Source organism: Danio rerio, chromosome 21, assembly GCF_049306965.1.
Source record: "Danio rerio strain Tuebingen ecotype United States chromosome 21, GRCz12tu, whole genome shotgun sequence".
Taxonomy (NCBI): domain Eukaryota; kingdom Metazoa; phylum Chordata; class Actinopteri; order Cypriniformes; family Danionidae; genus Danio; species Danio rerio.
Genome location: NC_133196.1, coordinates 43,311,984 through 43,330,896, shown reverse-complemented (window position 1 = coordinate 43,330,896; position 18,913 = coordinate 43,311,984). Strand labels below are relative to the sequence as shown.

General features: G+C 34.0%; 1 protein-coding gene across 2 annotated transcripts in view; it reads left to right on the top strand.

Moving 5' to 3' along the window:
* The window catches only part of slc13a5a (solute carrier family 13 member 5a), a 29,752-nt gene extending 14,124 nt beyond the window's left edge, over nucleotides 1-15,628 (top strand). Inside the window, exons 8-12 of one of the 2 annotated variants that reach the window (XM_005161432.5) lie at nucleotides 809-915; nucleotides 4,978-5,099; nucleotides 7,470-7,631; nucleotides 11,560-11,697; nucleotides 14,790-15,628. In XM_005161432.5, coding sequence (XP_005161489.1) covers nucleotides 809-915; nucleotides 4,978-5,099; nucleotides 7,470-7,631; nucleotides 11,560-11,697; nucleotides 14,790-14,915 — 655 coding nt within the window. In that variant the 3' untranslated portion in view covers nucleotides 14,916-15,628. The remainder of the gene's footprint in view (nucleotides 1-808; nucleotides 916-4,977; nucleotides 5,100-7,469; nucleotides 7,632-11,559; nucleotides 11,698-14,789) is intronic. The other variant, NM_001142566.1, reaches the window with a different exon arrangement.
* The last annotated feature ends 3,285 nt before the right edge of the window (nucleotides 15,629-18,913 follow it).

Here is an 18,913-nt window from a genome sequence, read left to right as displayed (position 1 = left end):
TTAATGTTTATAATTTCCTTCCAACATGCTTTTAAATGATGTTTTAGTATGGAAATTATTTGTAAAATCATTTTGCCTTTCCAGTAATATTTATTTTCATAGATATTGTGACAAAGGAGCTGTCCAACACTTTTGTACCTTTTACATGAGAACAGTTACATACCTTCTTTTCAATTGTACCATAAAAGGTACAGAACAGTATCATAAGAGGTCTTTTCTGCACTAAATAAGGTACAACTTTAACAGATGTAAACTGTTCCTTAAGAAGCATTATTTGTACCACTGTGTACCTTTTTTTGTGGAGTTTTAATTAATATTAAATTATTTTTGTTAATTAAAATCTCACTTTGAACGAAGAGAAAACATTAATAACTGGAATATGACCTGAACACTGGAAAAGTGACTGAATCTTTGCTTAACACAAACAGCGTGTTCTCCTGTTATCAGCTATGGCATGTTGCTTTATTTGTAGGTCAAATGTCCAGCAAAAAATGTGAATGGAGTTTCCCCACGTGCAAACAGCATTTGTGTACATTTCCTGATCACAGTCACAAGAAAAGAGATTGAGGATTTAAAACTAAAAACACTGCAATTCTCTCTAGGTGAAAGGTCTAAACTAAAAAGGAACAGAACAAAAAGCAAAAATCTTTAACTTTACCAGAGAGTCCATATCAGACTATACAAACTGTATCTTCTCTGTGTCATAACATATAAAGTAACAGCAATGCATCTGTTTTATGAACACCTCAAGTAAACATGAACTAATTGTTGTTTCCTTTAACCATTTCCATTTTGGATTTATGTGCAGGTTTGTGACAGATGCCACGGTTGCAGTGTTTGTGGCTGCGCTGCTCTTTGTCTTTCCCTCTAAACCACCACGATTGTGCTTCTGGAGAACAGAGAGTTTCGACACAGGTCAGTCAGACACCTGCCTTGCTAACATCCCATTACAGAAAGAGTACATCATGCTTTTAACTGTTTCCTTTTCTTACTTGACTCAACTAAACACAGTTTATTTATAAAGCATTTTCAACCCCAAAGTGCTGTAGAAAAAAAAAAAGAAAACAATAAATTGAAGAAAACAGAAAAAAAACAGATGACAGAGACTATACTTGCACATGTTGAAAAGCAACAAAAAACAAATGACTTATTAAAGCACACTGAACAGATAAGGTAATTTCAGATCCTTTTACATTTCAGGCAACAACGCAAGGAGCGACTGATCATTCGAACATTAGAAGGAATCTACTAGGCTTATGCCTAGTTCAGACTGCGTGATTTTAGCCCTGATTTTGGCTCGCCGACAGGTTTTGAGAAATCGCAGACAAATGCCTGAAATCACAGGCAAATCGCTGCTCGTGCACGTGAGTGACAATTACACAGTATGAACTATCAAAGACGCGATCTGAGAGAATCGTCGATGAGTTGCCGATGCCTGTGAGATATTTGGCGTGCTAAATATCTGGAGCTGTCGGCGATTCAAATCATACCGTGTGAATTGAGTTTTGACTGAAAATAACATCAGCGATCGCCTACAGCCAATGAGAGAGCGGCATTCACTTGCGTGTGCGTGTGTGTATACCTGCTGCAGGCCAGCGGGAGGCTGGGGGAGAAGTTAAAAGCGCTCATTTTCGGTTTATTTGGACCCACGAAATGGAGGAAAAACTAGTGGAGGTTTGACAGGACTCAGGAGCAACCGTGTCTGTTTGATATTTCATACAGAAAGAAATTAGTTTATTATCAACTTAAGTTGAGGAGAAATGGCTAATTCCCTTTAAACCCAGGTGAGCAAACATGCACATTTTCAACCCCATTAAAGGCTTCTTTCTCATTATGTAGTTAATAACAAAAGATATACGGCGTGTTTTTGGCTGTGAGATGTAGTTTGGACGAAGTTGTCGGCGATTCTTCCCATAGTAAAGTCATGCAATGTGAAACCCCCTGTCGCCGATCCATCTTGCAGTGTAAACAAAGCAGCGACGAAATGCTAGCTCAGATAGTCAAGCAGTGTGAAAACATCTGTGACACGACTACTTTGAAAATCATGCAGTCTGAACTCGGCATTACAATAACTAATCAAATCAACAACATAAGCACTATAGGTCATGAAGAGCCTTAAAACACACAACACCTTTTGATGAAGTTTGTATTGTATGGGTAACCAGTACACATTAATTAGCACCAAAGCAGTATGCTCTCGCTTCTTAGTTCCTGTTAAAGGTTCCACAGTAGAGTTCTGAACAAGTTGCAGATGGGAGAGAGAGGCCTGACTCATACCCACATTCAACACATTACAGTAGTCCAATCAAGATGACACAAAAGCATAATCAACCTTCTTCTTTAGGTATTGACCTAAGGTGAAAAGATATTCTTAACGACATCACTGTCTGATGGTCAAATTTAAGGTTAGAGTCAAAGATGACACCAAAGTTTTTCACATTAATATTATTATTATTATTATTATCATTATTATTATAATTATAATTATTATTATTATTATTATTATTATTATTATTATTATTATAGGAAGCTTCCCCAGACACATAGTCACATAGACCCCTAGCACACCTGGTTGCCAAACAACATGACTTCTGTCTTATCCTCATTCAGTTGAAAAAAAAATTATTTGCTGACTAATACCTTACCTCAGAACTCAAGGTCAAGACGATTCAGTGGTAAATAGATTTAAGAAATGTGCATTATGCACACTAAATGTCTCAAAAATAAAACCCAAGGTAAGTTTTTAAATGGGAAACAAAATTGGACCCAAAATAGAACCCTGGGGAACCCCACATACAAGAGGAGCAAAAGTGAAAGAAAAATCTTCTAGACAAACTGAAAAGGTTTTATTTATTTATTTATTTTAATAAGAAGCCTTAAATGCCAACCTGGTCCTTGAGTCATGCACTGAGAATGCCATGGTTGACCATATCAAAAACCACAATAAGAACCCTCTATAGACACTCTGAAAAGGTCCTATTTTTTAAAATAAGAATCCCTGAATGCCAACCTGGAGGGCGAAGCAGTGGCGCAGTAGGTACTGTAGTGCTGTCGCCTCACAGCAAGAAGGTCGCTGGTTCGAGCCTCGGCTCAGTTGGCGTTTCTGTGTGGAATTTGCATGTTCTCCCTGCGTGGGTTTCCTCCGGGTGCTCCGGTTTCCCCCGCAGGTCAAAGACATGCAGTACAGGTGAGTTGGGTAGGCTAAATTGTCCGTAGTGTAAGAGTGTGTGAATGTGTGTGCGGATGGAAGGGCATCCGCTGCATAAAATCTTGCTGGAAAAGTTGGCGGTTCACTCCACTGTGGCGACCACGGATTAATAAAGGGACTAAGCCAACAAGAAAATTAATTAAATAAATGAATGAATGCCAACCTGGTCCTCGAGTCATACAAGCGGAATGTCATGGCCAACCACATCAAAAACCCCAGTAAGCTGCTTTGACACAATCTACATTGTAAAAGCCCTATAGAAATAAAGATAGTAAAGTAAGACAACAAAGCATCTAGAATCAATGCATGGTTTCCGCTACATTCATTCTTCCATGGTGGGGCGCCACGCCAAAATTCATCCCGCCATGGCTACATTACAGCTTCTCATTCAAAACATCTTTTTTTTTTTTTAATAGCGGGTAATAATCGCACCAAAACATATTAAAGGGTAAGTGATTTATAATAGCGCAAACTTTTCTGTAACCGTAGTAGTGCTGTGTGTCATTTGTTTACCCTTTAAGGTGACGTGCTGACTGACTGACTGACAATCTGACAGGTGCGTGAGGCCAGCAAACACAACGTATAGCCGTTTCACTTTACTTCAGAACGCATTAATGCTACTCTGTAGGACTATTGGAGACATTCATAAATATTCCTAGCAAATCTAATAAATGCTGGAGACATACTCGTTACATAAACGCACTAAATCGCACCCAGCAGCGTTTGTTTGAGGGCGCACAAGAAGATCTGCGCGCTCTTGAAGCGGCTAATATTTGAGGGGGCGTGCAAGAAGTTGAGCACAAGCAGGGGAAATCTGCGCGCAAGCACAAAGATTAGCATTAGCTTTTGTTTACTCTTTATAAATGATTTTTGAACAGATATTTCGTAAAGGGATAGTTCAAGCAAAAAGTACAATTCTGCCATCATTTACTCGTTTTCCACTTGTTTCAAGCCTGGTTGAGTTTCTTTTTGTCTGCTAAACACAAAGGAAGATATAATGAAGAATGTTCTTTAATCTTATTACAGATATCAATGGCACCCTTTTTCAAACATTCTTCAGAATATCTTGTTTTAGGTTCAACAAGAAGGAGAGATTGATAAAAACTTTGTACCACTTTAGTTTGATTAATGGTGAGGAAAATTCCATTTTCAGTGAATAATCCTTTAAAAGTAAAATTTGGGTATGGAGTTAAGTTGCATTTGCTTAAGTTATTTAACAATGTTTATTTATTTATTTATTTATTTATTTATTTATTTATTTATTTATTGTTTATTTATTAATTAACAATAGTTTTTAATTTTAAGTTTTGAAGTTATTTCATTGTTATTCATTCATTCATTTTTTTGTCGGCTTAGTCCCTTTATTAATCAGGGTTTGCCACAGCGGAATGAACCGCCAACTTATCCAGCATGTTTTTACGCAGCCGATACCCTTCCAGCCGCAACCCATCTCTGGGAAACATCCACACACACTCATACACTACAGGCAATTTAGCATACCCAATTCACCTGTACCGCATGTCTTTGGACTGTGGGGGAAACCGGAGCACCCGGAGAAAACCCACACGAACACAGGGAGAACATGCAAACTCCACACAGAAACTCCAACTGAGCCCAGGTTAAAACCAGCGACCTTCTTGCTGTGAGGCGACAGCACTACCTACTGTGCCACTGCTTCGCCCTATTTCATTGTTATCTTTATTTGTTTTGTTTTGATTTATTCTTGATAAACGAAGAATGATCATACGTTTGACTGTGGTCTGTATCAGTGCCCCAGCAAGAAAGTGGCCCGACTCCAGCTTTGCTGACATGGAAAGTGACACAGAAGAAGATGCCATGGAGTATTATACTGCTGCTGGGAGGAGGCTTTGCCCTGGCTAAGGGCAGTGAGGTACAAACAGTGCTTTTCAACATGTGTTCAACTTGTTTATGTGGTTTACGAAGACACAAATTTGTATAATGACATAGGTATGTGGTTACTAAAATTTCCCAAGCATACACTGTAAAAAAATTTTAATTTACTGTACTGTACTTGTTATTTACTGTAAATTTATTTTTTTTAGTTAAACCAAATGAACTTTTTTAGTCATTTCAACTAATATCAACCAAACCGACAAAAAAATTAAGCTAAACTTTTTTATAAATAATAATAAAAAGCTGTTTAACTTATCAAAATCAGGTCAAGCAACTTAAAAATGTTTGTTGCCTTGGCTTTTTGTCATCACATTTTTAATAGTTCAGCTAAATCAGTCAATTTTGATGTTTGGATATGTTTGGTCCCCATGAGGAAAACAACTCATAGAAGATGCAGAATCCAGTATTTTGAAAATGTAAAAATGCTGATTGCTTTCTGTGAAGCTTGGGTTTGGGGGTAGGGTTGTAGTAGGGCAATAGAATGTACAGTTTGCACAGTATAAAAATCATTACATCTATGGGAATTCCCCATTAAAGATACATTTAAAAGTGTGAACAACCTAGTTGTACGTTATTAAAGTGTTTTTGCAGGCATGCCTTGCATCCTCTATTTCAGAATGCTTAAAAATCATACTTCACAGGGACATTTAACATTCAAATTTAGTCAAGTTTCCCGTGAGTGTTGGGTTGAGGGGTAGCGGTGGGTTTAAGTTCATATAACAAGCAATCAATTTTTACAGTTTAAAATTCATTACACCAATAAAAAATCTTAATTAACCATATACAAGTGTGGATTAAGTTCTGGTGACTGTTTGAGTTTAGTGAACTTTTTCTGACGTTCTTCCAGTTTGGTTGAAGCGGTTTGAATGAAGTTTGCTGTTCTTAGCTGTCAGGAGTGTAAAGAGCGTCCTCTTTTTTTTTTTTCTTCTTCTTCTTCTGTAGTTCATCTGATTCAAGGTCTTACATGTTGTTGTGTGTTCAGAAATTCTCTACTGCTGATGTTGTAACTAACAAGGTTTTCTGAGTCACTGTTGTCTTTTTATCAGCTGAACTGGTCTGGTCATTCTCTTCTGACCTCTGGCATCAACAAAGCATTTTCACACACAGAAATGCTGCTCACAGGATATTTTCTCTTTTTCAGATAATTCTTTGTAAACCCTAGAGATTATGTGTGAAAATACCAGTAGATCAGCAGTTTCTGAAATACTCATATCATACCTATTGACACCAACGAGCATGTCATGTTTAAAGTCACTTAAATATATATATATATATATATATATATATATATATATATATATATATATATATATATATATATATATATATATATATATATATACATTTTACCTCATTCTGATTCTTGGTTTGATTTTGAAATTAAATGACATTAAGAACACTCTACTTTTCCAGAAAAAATGCTAATTTTACAACTCCCCTAGAGCTAAACAGTTAAGTTTTACCATATTTTAATATATTTAGCAAATCTGACAGGAGATCTTTTAGCTTAGCTTAGCATAAATCATTGAATCGAATAAGACCATTAGCCTCTTACTCAAAAAATAACAAATATTTTTAAACTTTTTTTATATTTATTTATTTATAGCTTGACTCTTTTGTTGTTACATCATGTACTAAAAACTACGGAGAATGAAAAGTTGCTATTTTGTATGTCAATAGCTAGGAACTATTTAAGCTAAGCTAACCCTGAGATTCCTATTCGAAACTCTAGAAGACTTGTAAAATGAGTGTGTCTTTAACAAGCAGTTGAGTTGAACAGGTATACCTAATAAAGTGACCAAGTAACAGAAATGTAAGCACATCCTAGGATTCTCAAAGGCAGGTGCTCGATCAAAAACAAATACAGTGGCAAAAGGTCAAAAGGAAATTAGCACACTGCCCCTTTAGCTCTCAAAAACTTTTAATGTGGCAATGTTCGACTTACATGGTCTTAGGTTAACCTGATGAAGACCATGTAGGTCAAAATGTTTTCACGTTAAAAAAAGTTGAGAGCTTAAGTGGAAGTGTGCTGATTTTCTTTTGACCTTATACCTAATAAAGTAGGCTATTTATTGTAAACCTATCAAAAATTAAATATATATATATATATATATATATATATATATATATATATATATATATATATATATATATATATATATATATATATATATATATATTATGGGATAGTTTTTGGTCAAATTGCCATAGAGATTTGCTAAACAGTGAACACATGATACCTAAAAGCAAGCACACAAGAAAAAATGCTTAGGATAAACTGCAGCTCTTTAATAAATACTACTCCAAAGGTCAGCTTTGCAGTTCTTTTTTTATTCTCCGTTTTCAGATCTCAGGATTGTCCAAGTGGCTTGGAGATCAGATGTCTCCTCTTCAAAGCATTCCTCCATGGGCAATAGCTATTGTCATATGTTTAATGATCGCAACCTTCACTGAATGCACCAGTAATGTGGCCACAGCTACATTATTTCTGCCTATACTGGCATCTATGGTATGTAAATCTCTGACACATCATCACCTTAGAATTATAAGGTTCTATCTGACAAATCTGTCAAAATTGAGTTATTGATATATTCTTAATAAATGACAACTTATTTATATTATGGGATGTTTTTTTATAAGTTGTTTACATTTTAAGACTTTTAATTTAAATAAACAAATGTTACACACATATTGTTTACTATGGAATGCAAACACTTTGAAGCTCAACATCACGAAATCATTCAGAACGCAAATAGAACCTTATTATTCCAAGGTGACGACATGGCATGATCATTTTAACAAATCAAGCATTTTAATAAATTGTACAGAAATCAAACCGTCAGACACTGGTGTCCCTACAGTATATGATTATTTATTTGTATCATGTTGTATATTTTTAACTGTTTAATTTAGCTTTTTGGTAACATTTAGAATAACTATCAATTATAACTAGTTAATAGTCCATTAATAGTTAGTTAATGGGTTATAAATGACTTGTTAAATGAAAGTTAAAAGTTTGTTAATTATTTATAACTGTTCCTTATAGATAGCCAACAGATAACTTATAATCTGTTAGTTAACAAGTTATAAATGACTTGTTAACTGTATTTTAAGGATTTATAAATTTAACTAATAAATTAGTAATAGATCATGAACAAGCTGTTAGTAAATTACTTACTAAAGACTTGTTAAGTATCAGTTAATAATTTATATACGTTATTGGGACGTTATTCTAAAGTTGCAGCTATTCTTCAGTTATTAACTTAGTAAATGAGGAATAGTTGCAACTTTAGAATAACGTCCCAATAACATAATTAAGCTAATAATTAACACTTAACTAATATGTTAACTCACACTTTACAGATCAGTTGTTCATAGTTTGTTAACCGTCTACTAATACCGGTGAAACTTTGTGGAACAGCAAATGGATGGAACAAGTTCAAGCTACAGAAATTTGATGTGATATTTAAAGTATAACATTTTTGTACCTTAACCTTGTTCCACTCATAAGCTTTTGTGTGCTGTATTTTACCAAAGAAACTCCACAGATGAATTGTTAAACATTGTGAGTCATAACATGGCAGAACAGCAGTATACAACAGAATACAAACCTATGAGGTTTGGGCACTTTTTTTTTTTTCTACAAAGCTCTACAAAGTTTCACTGGTGTTATTAGATGGTAAAGAAACTATGAACAACTGATCTGAGTTTGAGTTAATATATTAATTAAGTGTTAGTTATTGGCTTATGTGTGTTATTGGGACGTTATTCTAAAGTTGCAACTATTCCTCATTTACTAACAGTTAATAACTGAAGAATAGCTGCAACTTTAGAATAACGTCCCAATAACGTACACAAATTATTAACTGATACTTAACAAGTCTTTAGTAAGTAATTTACTAACAGTTTGTTTGTGATCTATTACTGATTTATTAGGTATAGTTATAAATCATTAAAATACAGTTAACAAGTCATTTATAACTTGTTAACTAACAGCTTGTAAGCTATTTATTGGCTATCTATAAGGCACAGTTAAAAATAATTAACAAACTTCTAACTTTTATTTAACAAGTCATTTATAACTCATTAACTAACAGTTTTAATGGACTATTAACTAGTTATAACAGATAGTTATTCTAAAGTGTTACCAACTTTTTTTAGGTTAGAATTTGAATTTCGACAAACATTCTGCACTCAAATAATTACATTTGCTGCTTGCCCAAGCTACTTATTTAAAATAAGTTTAAACAACACAATTCTTAAGTTTTCAGGGGGACAGCTTAATTGTTTTATGTTCAATCCACTTGCATTTGTAAAGAAAAACATTAAGGAAACTTAATTGATTTGTTTTCGGACAACATGAAGAAATTGTGTGGTACCCAGCATTTTTTAGAGCGTGCTTAAAGTTTTGGACCTAACTGTTTATTCATTGGACAAATGAATTTAACATTTTTGTTTATTATTAATTAATTCACAGGGTATGGTGGCTCAGTGATTAGCACTGTCACCTCACAGCATGAAGATTGCTGGTTCGAGTCTGGCTGGGCCAGTTGGCATTTCTGTGTGGAGTTCGTATTTTCTCCTCGTGTTTGCATGAGTTTCCTCATGGTGCTCCGGTTTCCTCCAGAGTCCAAACACATGCACAATAGTTGTATTGAATAGACTAAATTTCCCCTAGTGTATGAGTGTGTGAATGTGAGAGTGTATGGGTGTTTCACAGTACTGGGTTGCAGCTTTAAGGGTGTAAAACATATGCTGGAATTGTTGACGGTTCATTCCACTGTGGTGATCACTGATAAATAAGGGATTAAGCCAAAAGAAAATGAATGAATTCAGTATATGTGGTGTTAAATGTTTATTATTATAATTTATTATCATTATTATCATTCATCAACATGGTTTAATGTGCTTTAGTAATAGCTTTTTAGACGTAAAAACTTTTTCCCCTCTTTAAAAGGAAATGGAAAAAGCATTTGTTCATCTGTCACATATTTTATGAGACACAAACAAGCAAGTTGCATAATAGTTTTGTAAGTACAGACTCTTCCTCCATGAATCTCTTGGAGGGTCTCTGGCTGTGCGGTTGGCACATTCTGCCCTCTTCTCATGAATCAGCCTCTGCTGTGAATGGAGGGATTTGTAGGGCTAAAGCTGAAGTGGCTCATATGGAGATGTGCTATTGTTGTTTTGTTGAGAAAAAAAAAAGAGAGGAAGAATGAGGAAAAAGCGGCCATTGGGGGAGGGGGGCTTTTAACTTTACTCGCTCATTCATTGGTAGCTGAAAGCAGATACACAGACGCTGTAATGAGTGCTAGTGTTGTTCATTCCTGCTTCTGTGTTACCTGGAACACAACTGAGGTTTGAGGACAGTGCCAGATCACTGCGCAACGGAGAAGATTTTGTGGAGTTTTGAATGTTCATAATGAAGTTACACCTGGATTAATTCCAAAATGAACTGCAAAAACACTCGAATTTATGCAGATAGTCGGTTTTGCAAGCTTCTGTTTCATAAATACATTAGTTTATATTAAATAATAGCTAACACTTTACTTGAGGGGGTGTTTATAAGACAATTTTGAGATATTTCTCATACTCATTCATTCATTCAATTTCCTTTGGCTTAGCTCATTTATTCATCATGGATTGCCACAGAGGAATGAACTGCTAACTTATCCAACAAATGTTTTATGAGAAACACCTATACATTCTCACATTCACACACTACGGCCAATTAAGTTTATTCAATTCATCTGTACCGCATGTATTTGAACTGTAGGGGAAACCAGAGCACCCGGAGGAAACCCACGCCAACATGGGGCGAACATGCAAACTCCATACAGAAATGCCAACTGGTCCAGCCAGGACTTGAACCAGCGACTTTCTTGCTGTGAGGTGACAGCGCTAACCACCATGTTTCCCCTTTTTATACTCTGTTAAGTCATTTTAATAACAGTGTCATTACATTTTAATGACAAATTCAGTTTGTACCATTGTAATTTAGGTCAGGAAAAATATTAATGATGCTGCTATAAATTGCATGACACAATTATAATGGGTTCGTGACAATCATGTTTATGACTGATTTATGACAAGTTATGTTTTCTTGGTAATATCAAGTTGTCAGGACAAAGAAAAAGGCTGGATGTAATGCATTTGGTTATGTCAAGTTTTTACCTCAAACAATGTCATCTTTGCAATTAAAATAAAATGACAGATATAATAAACGTCTAAAATTATGCGTCATGATTATAAAGGTCTTATGATAGTCTTATTTCCCTTTAAAGTGTTACTAAATGTTGTGATAATAGATGCCTTCTCAATTGTATATAAAATAATTAATTGTAACATTTTAAATTGACATATTTAAATCATAATGTGTCATTATAAGTATATTGTTTAGTATGATTGAGTAAAAGATCATTGTTTTGTTGTCTCAGTCTCAGTCTATAGGTGTGAATCCTCTGTATGTTATGGTGCCCTGTACCCTCAGTGCATCTTTTGCCTTCATGCTCCCTGTGGCAACTCCTCCAAACGCCATCGTCTTCTCATACGGATACCTCAAAGTCTCTGACATGGTGAGTGTTGAACACTAATACATAAAAAATATAAGCCATTATTAACAACTTTGGAGCGTGGGGTGATTAAACACAACATGCAAACTGTTTTATTTATGGTCTTTTAATTTATGAGCAGTGAGCACTATAATAATAACTTAAATGATCTCTTTAAATAACTAAAAAAATAGAAATTATTATTATTATTTTAAAAAATAATATAATTACTATTTAAAAAAATAAATATTAATAATGTTTTTTTAATATTTTATATTGATGTTTATACATGCACTGTTATATTCCTAATAAAAATACATTTAAGAAAAAAAAACATTAAGTTATTTCTGAATTGCAAATATGTATGCAAATACCTTTTATAGGTTAAAATTACAGAATTTTCTTTTATGCCAAAATCATTAGTATTAAGTAAAGAAAATGTTCTATGAACATATTTAGAATGTTTCCTACTGTAAATATATCAAAATAATATTTTGATTTGTAATGTGCACTGCTAAGAACTCAATTTGGAAAATTTTAAAGAGTTTTCTCAATATTTTGATCATCCTTAGATTCTAGATTTTTTTCGGCCAAATATTGGCCAATCCTAACAAACCATACATCAATGGAAAGCTCATGTACAAATGTAAATATTAAAAAATACATATATACACTTGCATGAAAAGTCAGAATTATGAGATATTAACTCAAAATTGCAAGGGAAAAGTGTGATATAAAAAAGGTTCCAGTTGTTTAATTCGTTCATTTGTTCGCTTATTCGTTATTCATCATGTAAAGGACACCATTAAACATTTTTTCAGTTTTAAAGAGGTGATCCACAGTGTATTTTTAAGACTTGGTTGTGTTTATAAGATGCAAAGCAATGTGTGCTCATGCTTCACTTGTAGAAAATCACATTATTTTTTCATATATCTTACTTTGATTATTTACAGCTACTCAGCTAACATGAAAATGACAGTCGTATTTTCCAGTTCCTCTGAAAGGCTCTCTAAAATAAAATCTGACAAGTGTCTTTCACATATATTCAGAATAAGCATGCGTAAATAATAATATCTTATGTGAGTTTGTTTTGTGAGATGTACAACGCATGGAAAACATCTGCATAGAGAGACACTGCACGTGCTGCTGAAGATTGTGGCCGTATACAGTGGTTTGACAGATAAATTTAAATTTGTAGCTAAATTGTTAGCGGTGCCAAACAGCATTTCCCGTTGTTTGCATCGTTGTTTATGTCCTTGCTACAACATATCATTAACGCTAGAAACTGTACAAGTAATTGATCCATTTTAACAAATAAAAACACAGTTTGTGACTCACAATCCACAGCTTCATTGGTTGGAGGACTTTTAATCGAATCCAGCACTAAAGTGAGAGAGATTCTGGGGGCCCTATCATACCCCCGGCGCAATACAGGGCAAGGCAGGACGCAATTGTTATTTGCTAGTTTCAGCTCCGCGCAATAGTTGTTTTGATGTTTTGCAGTATACTGTTTGAATAGCAAATGCATTTGCACTCATATTTGCGCCCATAGGCGTTCTGGTGTAAAAAAGGAGGCATGTTAAGGCGCATTGCTATTTTAGGAAACTATAATAGACTGTTCAAAAGACCAAAACAAAGCCGGTCTAAAGTCCAGCGCAGAGCGCGTTAGTTTTTCGCCTCGCTTACACACTGCTTAAAACAGATAGGATGTATAGCAATACGCAAATATCTTTACCTATGAAAAAGAATGAAAACGTTAATGATATATATAGGATATAAAAAGGATATATAAAGGATATAAATATAAAGGATTAAAATATTACAAAACATATTATTTTCTAGCCTACATAAATATAAAAACCATACCTTCATGCCTTCTTCATCTAGAGAGGCTTTTTCAGTTTATTCATAACAATTTGCTTTTGTAAAATGTTATTATCATTACCAGTATTATTAATTATATCCATATTTATATTTGTTTATTAAAAAGCTTAGATTTGTCCAACTGTCAGGTTTTAGACCATATGAGGCATTTGTATTCGTATATAACTCAGTTTTTTTAACACACTTTGTTATTACTGTTCATTTATTCGTTTGCTGGAAATTAGAAATAGTTTTGAAACAAATCTTTGCGCTTAACAAACAAAATTAATTATGTAGGCTAATGGATATCTGTGCGTACAAGAAGTTTCCCTATCCACGAGAGTGAAAGTGAATGTAAATAATGGGGAGGCTCATCTTTCATTCTCGCACTGTATGCTCTGTTTAACTGTTTTCTTGCTAGTGAAGCATTCAGTTTTCCACTTACAAAGTCTGTCATGTAAATAGCAAATGTGATATGGCGCAACGCAACTGTCTCTTAAAGGGAATGGGAGATGAGACTCTGATTGGTTTATTCTCAAAACACACCTATAACTCATTAGGAAAATATGCTCAATCCTTTTAGACCATGCGCCATGGCGCAAAGCGGATTTTTCCATCCATAAAATAGCAAACGTGGATTCTGACACGCCCTTATTGCTTTTGCACCCTGCGTTTTTAACTTTGCACTTTGCACATTGATCGTCAAAATAGAGCCCTGGAAGTTTTCCTTTGCCAAAAGCTAGCTGTATGTTTAATATAATTCTATGGAACATAATTCAAATTAAATTGTAAGCACTTCTCTCTTTGTGTCATGGCCTTTGGAAGCCCAAATATAGTAACAGAAGAAGCTCTGTGGAAATAGGAGCGTTTGGATGCCACTTTAACTTTCTCTGCTTTAACATTAAACCCCATCTGGCTATGCCCCTTTGCTGTGCAGAGTGCATGAACATGGTGAATGCACGTAACCTGAAGTGTTTATGATCTCATTACCCTGAAAGTATGTTTGTGTAGTCCCCAAATTTGTTCGCTGTAGGCTTTGCTAAGCTAACTCTTAGCTAAATCCCAAAGTCTCCCTTTGCATTGAACTTTCAGCGTCTTGCATTCAGAGATAATGTTTATGTTCACACAGCTACATTACACATCATCTAAAGTTTAAAATATAATATCGCATTGGACCACTCCTTTAATATATACAGTAAGCACTTTATTACTTTTGAAAATTAATTTATCCAATTATTGATTTTCATCAACAGGCCAAGACTGGGATCGTCATGAACATCATCGGCATCCTCTCCATCACCTTAGCCATTAACAGCTGGGGCAGAGCCATCTTCAGTTTAGACACGTTCCCCAGCTGGGCAAACACTACTGATGTCTAAGAGACACAGAGAGCCGGACTGCCCCACTCACCACTTGTGAACTTCAGATTGTTTCCAGTTCTCATGTGAACAGAGAAAACCGATTATGACCACTGTTTAGTCATTTCACACATTCATGTCTATCTTTTACAAAACCGTGGTGTTCACTACAGTCTGTGGACATTGTAACACCAATATTTGAATGATTCATAAAAGACAAAAATAGATTTTACAAATCATGATTTTTCTGTAGCATTACAGCATACTGTGAGCACTGAGCATATATTTGGACCATTGGTTGTTCGCTTTTGGCTTGTGAAAGAGCATTTGGACGCAGAAACTCAACATCAGTCATATTGTCCCCTTGTGTCCAGACTCAGAGCCAGTGGCCGGTTTCACTGGAGATCAATACTGTACTTTGACGGTTCAAATCACTTCATGTTCATATGCGTAATTTAAAGCTGCTTTAAACACAGCTACACAAGAGCACATGCAGAAAAAGCTGAAAGGCTGAAATTGTGTAAATATCATCTAGATTTTTAAGCACAAAAGTATATTTAGAGTATATATATATATATATGAATAAATTTATACATACCTCAGATATGCAGAGCTGCTTTGACAGAGTAATCATGTACATTTCAAAATTAATTCAAACTCTATTTTTAATGTACATTTATTAAAATTATGTATTTTGTTCATATTTACTAATAAATTTTTATTTGGTTTACTCAGTTTCTTGGTCTGTAGCATATCACTAATGGTTTAAATTTGTGTTTTGTTGTGGTTATTTCCCTTAAGTGACACTTATGATGGACGTGCACTGTAATTGAATTTATTATTATGATAATAATTAATTTATTATGGCAATACGGTGGCTCAGTGGTTAGCACGATCGCCTCACAGGAAGAAGGTTGCTGGTTCAAACCTCGGCTGGGTCAGTTGGCATTTCTTTGTGGAGTTTGCATGTTCTCCCCGTGTACGTGTGGGTTTTGTCCGGTTGCTCTGGTTTCCCCCACCAGTCTAAAGACATGCGGTACAGGTGAACTGAATAAGCTAAATTGGCCGTAGTCTATGTGTGAATGAGTGTGTAAGGAATATGGATGTTTCCCAGTGATATGTTGGTGGTTTATTCTGCTGTGCCAACCCCAGATTAATAAAGGGCCTACGCCAAAAAGAAAATGAATGAATGAATGAATGAATGGGATTAAACTAAAAGCTTGTAGGGAGAAATGACGATGAAAATTTGCAACAATCTCCCAACAATTTAAAAATATATACGATATGAAGTCATAAAGCATACATCATGGCATGGGCCATAGGTATTATAATAAAATAAATTATCTATCAACTATTAAACTGTCTATTAAAATGTCTATGGCATATATAGGCTACACATCCATTGAACGACTTGAATTTTTCATTATTATTGGTTGTAAAAACAGTTTACCACAGATTAGAACTTAGAAAATTAGAAAAAAACGAAGATGTTGCTACAATCAGCATAATAGATTTTAAAGGAGAGAGAAAGAAAAAACTAAATTAAAACATATAAACTTAATAAAGGTGTGTCACGATGGCGCAGTGGGTAGCACGATCGCCTCACAGGGAGAAGGTTCATGGTTTGAACCCCGGCTGGGTCAGTTGGCATTTCTGTGTGCAGTTTGGATGTTCTCCCCGTGTTCGCATGGGTGCTCCGGTTTCCCCCAAAGTCCGAAAACATGCGCTATAGGTGAATTGAATAGCTAAAATGGCCATAGTGTACACTTCAAAATAAATTACTGCTGCTTGTTCAAACTACCGGTTTAAAATGAGCTGAAACAACATAATTCTTTTAATTTCTTTGGCCAAATTATTTGCTTTATGTTTAGTCCACTTAAACTATTAGTAGGCTTAAGTGTTTTATGTTGGGACAAAATGAAGGAATAGTGTTGGATTTACTACCTGGTTAGGGGATTTGTAGTCCCCAGCATGCTTTGCATGGGATTGTATTAAGAGAGGGAAATGTTGACAATAAAATTAATCTTAGGTTTTTAAAGTTAATAGTATGACTTTTTAGAGATTAATTTTCACTTTAGTTTGAAGATTTAGAAGAGTTTCATGTAATGCTTTGAAAAAAAGCAGTTTGTTGCTTTGCTCTGTGAACTGTCCTAAATTAATAATTAAAAATAATTAGTTCTGAGATCAGTCTCAATCATCAGTATATATAACTCATGAAGTATGCTTAAATATGTCTCTTTTGGTTCGTTTAGGATAACTTTAAATGGAACTAAGAGACTTTGAAATGTATAAAAAACATAATACACATACATGATAATATCAGACCTTTGAGTTTAAGTTAAAAAAAAAAATATATATATATATATATATATATATATATATATGTATACTTTTTTATATATATAAAATCATGTTGGACCAACTCAATTGCATTTATTGAGGAAATAGTTTTTTTCTTTTTTAGTTAGTGCTAAACAAATTTATTGGATGGAAAACCTGCCCGAAATTAAACTGAGTTCATCCAATGAGTTATATTTGGAGTGTTGTGTGAAAGACAGTGTATGGGTGTTTCTCAGCGTTGGGTTGTGGCTAAAAGAGCATCTGCAGCATTAAACGTGCTGGATATGTTAATGGTTCATTTAAGCTGTGCGACCCCTGATTAATAAAGGGACTACGCCGAAATGAAGATGAATAAAATAAAATAATAAAATAAATTTAAATTAAAATAAATTAAATTAAACTAAGCTAAACTAAACCAAATTTAATTTAATTTAATTTAACTTTATTTTATTTTATTTTATTTAATTAAGAGACCAGAGGGAAAATTATACTCTAAGGTTATACACTGAAGGCCATTTTGGACTTTTAAAAGACTTTTTGTTTTTTATGCCCATTTAAGACAAAATATATGACTTATGATCAATTAAAAAAAAAAGTACCCATTATAACAAACAGATTAACAATGCACCGATTGCAAAACTTAAAGCTGTAATACAAGTAATTTATGTCAAAAGTATTTAAACAATACAAGCAGATACATTCACAAAAAAAGATGAACAATGATTTCTTCCAAGTCACATTTTTTGAATTGTATTTACTGAACATTTTCAATCAAATGCATGACACATTTTATAATAGGATATTCACATTTTAGCATAAAATCTGTTAGCAAAATAAAAAGAAAGAAAGAAGGAGAGAAAAAGCAAATAAAGAACAAGAGCGGGTTTACAATTACCATAAAAAAAGAGGAGTTTTGTTTTTGGAGTAGATCCACAGTTGCTTTATGACTTGAAAATCCTTTAAGATTATAAAAATATTTTTTTTAAATCAGCTTTGAAATGAAAAATGTTAGGCTTTCTCTTTGAACAATAACACTTGTGTATATGAAACTTAATAATATCAAAAGATTTAACATTAACAGGGGATTCTTATCTATATCTTTTTGATCTACGCATCTGACATCTCTTTTTCTTTAAATTAATTCTGTGACCACTTAGTATATTAAATAGACATTCAACATAAAGCCAGAAATATTTAACATATATACAATCAACAAACAAATGCATAAGAGTCTCAACATCCACTCCGCAAATAAACACAAATTCAGAAAGATCAACTTTTGATCATCTTTTGAGAAATTGGTTGGTTGGATATATTTTATGTATAATTTCACTTTATTAGTGACACAATACTTGTTGTTATAAGTCCAGATCAAGTTCCAATAGATATTCTCAGATTATTCCAAAAGTATTTGTGTCTAAAAGTGGCAAGATAATAAATCAAGCGTCTACAAAATTTATTATTACATTTTCTATCTTTGAAATCAACACCATGTAATTAAATCTCATTTTTAACTGTTAGTTTATTTGGTTCACTGTAACTCTGCAAAAGCCCCGCCAGGCCTTGTGGAGGCACAGGAACTAAACTTCTCAAAAAAATTCAGTAGCCTATAAGTCAGTAAATATCCTTCATCTTTTAAGCTGTGAGACCAATAGAACACCTTTTTAACCAAATTATCA